Source organism: Montipora foliosa, chromosome 14 (assembly GCF_036669935.1).
Source record: "Montipora foliosa isolate CH-2021 chromosome 14, ASM3666993v2, whole genome shotgun sequence".
In the NCBI taxonomy this organism is placed as follows: Eukaryota; Metazoa; Cnidaria; class Anthozoa; order Scleractinia; family Acroporidae; genus Montipora; species Montipora foliosa.
In genome coordinates, this window is record NC_090882.1 from 11,627,815 (window position 1) to 11,632,814 (window position 5,000).

Genomic DNA, 5,000 nt, shown 5'->3' on the forward strand with positions numbered 1-5,000 from the left:
CTTTTATACCCATTAAGTGATATTGACCTTAAACCAAGGTTGAATGAACGATAAAGTGCCAGGGCTAAAAAGGTAGGGGTTATATTTCTTCTAAATCCTAAAACCTTCAGGATCGATGGCACTTGCCTTACGAATTAAACCTCTGTTTAAAACGATTTTTTTTTTCAGTGGGTATGATAATGATAACGACTGGTTTGGGGAAGCAAGGCGATGTTGTGATTGTGCACGAGCAGGTTTGGAGACAATGTTAAATTAATTTATCAAAATTCGAGTCTTTTTGTTATTTCGTGGCCTGCTGTTCCGCAGCGTCTGAAATTAAGGTGACTTGTTCGGCCTTGTATCGTTTTCAGGGAACTTAGTAACATGAAGAAAAGCTAGAAGAGTATCTGTTAATAGCCGTCTGTTGACTTTAATAGTGCTGTTATACAAGTCAATTAGTTAAAATCAGCGTTTTCTTCTGTGCACCAATCGCGCTTACGTCAAACTCCATCATGAGGAACCACGAGGTATATTATTTTCTTATTTATATACATTATTTTTTTTACATTATTTATACAGAAATTCCAGTTAAGCATAGCTGGTTTAAATGGAGATCTGTATTTACCCTCCCAACCATGATACATCACAGAAGACAGAGCACAACACCGGGAACTACATGCCCTACTCTTTGCGACAAGTGTGTCGGTTCTTTTACGTCCCACAGGATTATGAACATTGAAGGGCTGTGAGACGGGACCTGCGGCTTATCGTCCTTATCCGAGAAGACTAGAGAGTCTAACCATTTGCAGATGTAATTACAAAGGCAGCACTTTCTCCTCAGTTATTTAAAGACCCTGAGTGTTGGTCCGGCCGGAGTTGAACTCACGACCTCCCGCGTGACAGCCCGTGCTCAACCAACTGAGCCAACGGTGCGGGATCAAAGATTATTCTATAACTCTCTCCTGTTACTCGCAGCTTTTCCCATTATTTCTTATCGTATAGCACATTTCCTTCGGATCGCCCAGGACCTGGGATCGCCTTTTTGAACATGCCACTACTACAATCACCAAATCTCGGTTCGTAAACTTTTTTACAATTTGTAGTCCAATTCCCTGCCCTTGCGATTCACGTTACTTATTTCTTTTACTTAATTTAATTTAATTTTTTTACTTATTGCTTTCACTTTTTAACGTTTTATAGTCTAAAGCCTTCGCTCATAATAATACAAATTAATATTAATACCCAAAAGAGAGGGTGTTGTCCGTTTTCACCGTGAACAAACATTACGATCTTATCCAAATGAGAGTTAATCTCGATCCATTGTCTCTCAGCACCAAGTGCTAGTATACTTCCTGTCGCCCACAAGCTTAATTCTTTCATCGTGTCTTGCGTACTCCGGTTCCTTTTGATGGTATTGAGAGGACCGTTGATAGACGTTACTGACTTTCTCAAGAATAAACTTCTGGCAAACTGCAAAAAGGGAGAAATTGTATAGTGTTAAATTCAAGGTGTTACAAGTCTAATTTCTATCTTGCTTAACTTCCATGAACTTCTCTCGCTTGGGGAAATAATTGGCTGAGAGACAATAGATAATACTGAGACATAGACAATAGATTTCGTACCCCGAACCTCGAGTTGAAATGTTTGGGAACGTGTTCGGTGGGGCAAAATAAAACTTTTCAATCCTTCAGAACTCAACATGGCCGCCGAGTTATTAAGGCCAATTAAGCCGATCACTTAGCGTAGCACTACATAACTCAGGCAATCACGAAATTTCGACTCAAGGATTTCTTATACCACTCCCGTGGACTGAGCCAGCTTTCAGGTAACTGCCTCTGACAGCCAGCAGTCAGGGAGAGAAATGTCGGTCCCTGGAGCACATGATCCCTTTCTCCTGTGTAGCCCAGCATTACTAAGATTGCGAGTAAAGTGAAGTAAAGTAACCATATTTAACGTCGATAACTCGTAACAGTAATTAAACTGACAAACTTGAGGTCGACGGTGCGCTCATTTTATCGTCCCCCCTCTCCATCAGTGCTCCGTTTTTACTTAGCTACACGGAAAGGAAAGAAGTCGAAACAAGGATGTGAGATCCGGGAATCGAACTCAGGACCTCTTACACCAAGGCCGCGCACTAACTGACCGTGCCATCCTTGCTCCATATAAAGCTACAGCAGTATGAGGAGTAGGGAGTGGGAATAGGAGGAGTACAGTAGAAAGTAGCAGCAGCAGCAGCAACGGTAGAAAAAGCAGGCATCCGTCAAGTTAAGGCCCGTAAATTATCATAACGCTGGTTGGGAACAGCCTTCACTGACCGAAAGGAACTGACTGATATTTGACCAAACAGCTCGTATTTTCGATCTTTTTCATTATCCCTTGCAATAAACTAAAGGGAACCTCGTGGCCTTAGCAAACCTTCAAAATATATGGATAAAACTAACACCATGATCATCATCCTTGGGACAATTTTATTAAGTAAGAACGTTTATGAATTTGTTTATTCCGTTGATAGGTGTGAGTGTTTGTTAGTCAATAAACGGAGGATTCACGGTCTGTAGAACATGTGCTGATTCATGTTCGGTCTATCTTACTATCTTTTGTTTTCCAACGAACAAACAAATGGTGAATTACGTTGCCTTGGAAATTAATAGTTGTATTTCAAACTGGCCGAGCTTGAAATTGCAATGATTGATGAAAATCGGGCAGAGGCAATTCTAAACCATTGCCCCATGGCGGGAAATGTGACAAATAGCCGCTAAAATATTGAACAGCACTTCGCAAAGAACCTTCTTTCTAACTAACTAAACTGGCCATTTCATTTTTTCTTTCAAAGGTATTTTCATTTCATTTCAGTAAACCTATTTTTTTTCAACCAGGGCATTTCCGTTGCAGGATATTAGGTAAGCACTCCTTACCGTGACACTTGGTTAAAAAGATCAGCACTCATAAATCATTAATAACTCATTGTTGATACAATCCGCTGTCCAACCCTACCCCTATGGGAATTTATCGCCCTGCAAAAAAGTTATCCACCTACCATAGCACCCACAAGGCCACAGAAAGCTTCGCGGGACAAATCCCTGATCCCGATGCAGATTTTCCACCCACCACCAATCCTCATCGTCTTTGCTCAACACCCTGACGAGTTCACCTCTTCTTACAGTGATGTCATCATTATCACAAGCTTCAAAATCAAATAAGACACGCAGCATGACCTGTCTTTCACTGACTTGCAAGGCTTCCCGCGGGAATGATTCACGAGATGCGTTAAAGAACGCGTTCCGTGGTCCACGAATGGAGCATTGCTGTGGATCCGTTCGGTGAGGCAAGTTGCGGGACGCAGTGTAAGAGTGAGACTCGCGAGATTCTTTACTAAACGTTGAGCTTCGGGATTCTTTAAATGGACTTCGTAAAGGATCGGTGCGAAAGAAATTCAACTTTCCATCGTCGACAAGATCTCGATTAATACTGGTGCTGCTGTTTGCTGGTAGGATGATGTTCACTTGCGTTGCGTGGTTCTCTTTAAGCTCTAACTCTGGCTTCACGTAGGCGGCCTTTTTGTCTTCTTCCGGTTTAAGGTTCCCGAATATTCTTTTGGTCTTTCCAATTATTTTCTTTGTGGCTCTTTGAAGAAAGTTTCCCTTGGACTTAGGCCAGTCTGAGAGACCATTTTTTTCTTGAACTTTCCCTGGTGGTCCCTTCAGTTTCTCCTCGTCCTTTTTATTTTGTGCAAAGCAGCTCCAAGATTTCGTTTTGTACGCACTTATTTGTACAGGATCCCTGGCGTCGTTTTCACCGTTATCGCCATACGCGACGCTTGAACAGTCATCATGAAAACCAGAGTCTTCATCCGGCCGAACGATCCAGTAATCTAAAAGAAAAACGGAAACATAATAAAATGCAACACTTTATCTTGGCTCTGCTTTAATTTCTATCGATTAAACCTAACACTGGATTGTTTTACACTCATTTCAGTGGCTTTAGTGGTACAAGTGTAACCTTTGATTACAGGTGACTAACTAGGGCACACAAAGACGGAACAAAATGTTTTAGATAACAAACAAAGAACGCGTATTTGTTTAAGGATTACTAAACAAATCCTACCCTTTTTCATTTCCACAGCTCACGCCAAAATCCCACACAGCCTGTGCGAAGTAGTAAAAAAAGAAACTTTAAGAAATTCAAAGAACCTTTGAGATTTTGAAGTTCATATAGGACTCTGCATACCTTTCCTTGTTGAGTAGACTTGTTCAAGAGTCCCGGGATTAAAGGTTTTTTCATTTGATCTTAGAAATCATGCTCTTTGAAGCAAGATTTCTTGTCACGAGGCGTAGGATAATGATTAATGACTCTAAAATTATTTCTGAGGGAGGTCCAATAACGTTTAATACAAAAAGCTCTTCACTTTTCCGCGACTGCCAATAAACCGACTTCAATTGTGTAATATGCTCTGTTTATAAAAATTTTAGCCTTTAACATGTTAATGAGGGTGTCACTTTTACGCTCCAAAGAGCTCTTAAGGGAAATGATTGTTCAATGTACGCAAAAGCACGAGTCAGACAAACAATATATTGACCACACAAAACGTACGGCGATATTGGTTCTTTGACTATTCATTCTACAATGACGCAGATTGAAGACTCAATGGATCTTTTGTAGCTTTTTGTATTTTACAGTCAACTGGGAGGTCAAAATTATCATCTTGCGCAGACTCGTAAATACTGAAATCATCATCAGTCAGTAAGGCTTTCCTTTGAAAGACCACGACGTCATAGGTTTTGATTTCGATCCAGGCCATCCTTGGAGGTCGAAGCACATTCAATAGAAAGAGTTTGGCGAGCTACAGCTCGACACGAGCTAACTACGGGCAAACTTTTTAATTTGTGGTACCCTTCAAAAGCGTAATGTGAAATTTATGAAAAGTTTGCTCTACGAGTCGACACATTCGGCGAATTGTCTAAATCCAATATTCGACGGAAATGAGCTTTATGACACAAAGCGGAATAAACGTAATCGATTCA

The 5,000-nt window shown here is 40.8% G+C and overlaps 1 protein-coding gene across 2 annotated transcripts; it reads right to left on the reverse strand.

Annotated features, from left to right (window-relative positions):
• Window positions 1–276: 276 nt before the first annotated feature.
• LOC137984624 (uncharacterized) lies at window positions 277–4,431 on the reverse strand. 2 transcript variants are annotated; one of them, XM_068831823.1, is made up of 4 exons: window positions 4,207–4,431; window positions 4,084–4,124; window positions 3,017–3,850; window positions 277–1,449 (listed from the first exon to the last, which is right to left on the reverse strand). In XM_068831823.1, the coding sequence occupies exons 2-4, from the start codon at window positions 4,091–4,093 to the stop codon at window positions 1,307–1,309; spliced, it is 987 nt and encodes a 328-aa protein (XP_068687924.1). In that variant the 5' UTR covers window positions 4,094–4,124; window positions 4,207–4,431; the 3' UTR covers window positions 277–1,306. The 2 variants fall into 2 exon arrangements, with proteins under 2 accessions (XP_068687924.1, XP_068687925.1); XM_068831824.1 differs by having other exon boundaries at window positions 4,084–4,262.
• Window positions 4,432–5,000: the final 569 nt, after the last annotated feature.

Coding starts and splice junctions, on each gene's coding strand:
- LOC137984624 (XM_068831823.1), bottom strand. Junction 1,450..3,016: donor GTGGCCTTGTGGGTGCTATG/GTAGGTGGATAA, acceptor CCCTTTTTGCAG/TTTGCCAGAAGTTTATTCTT.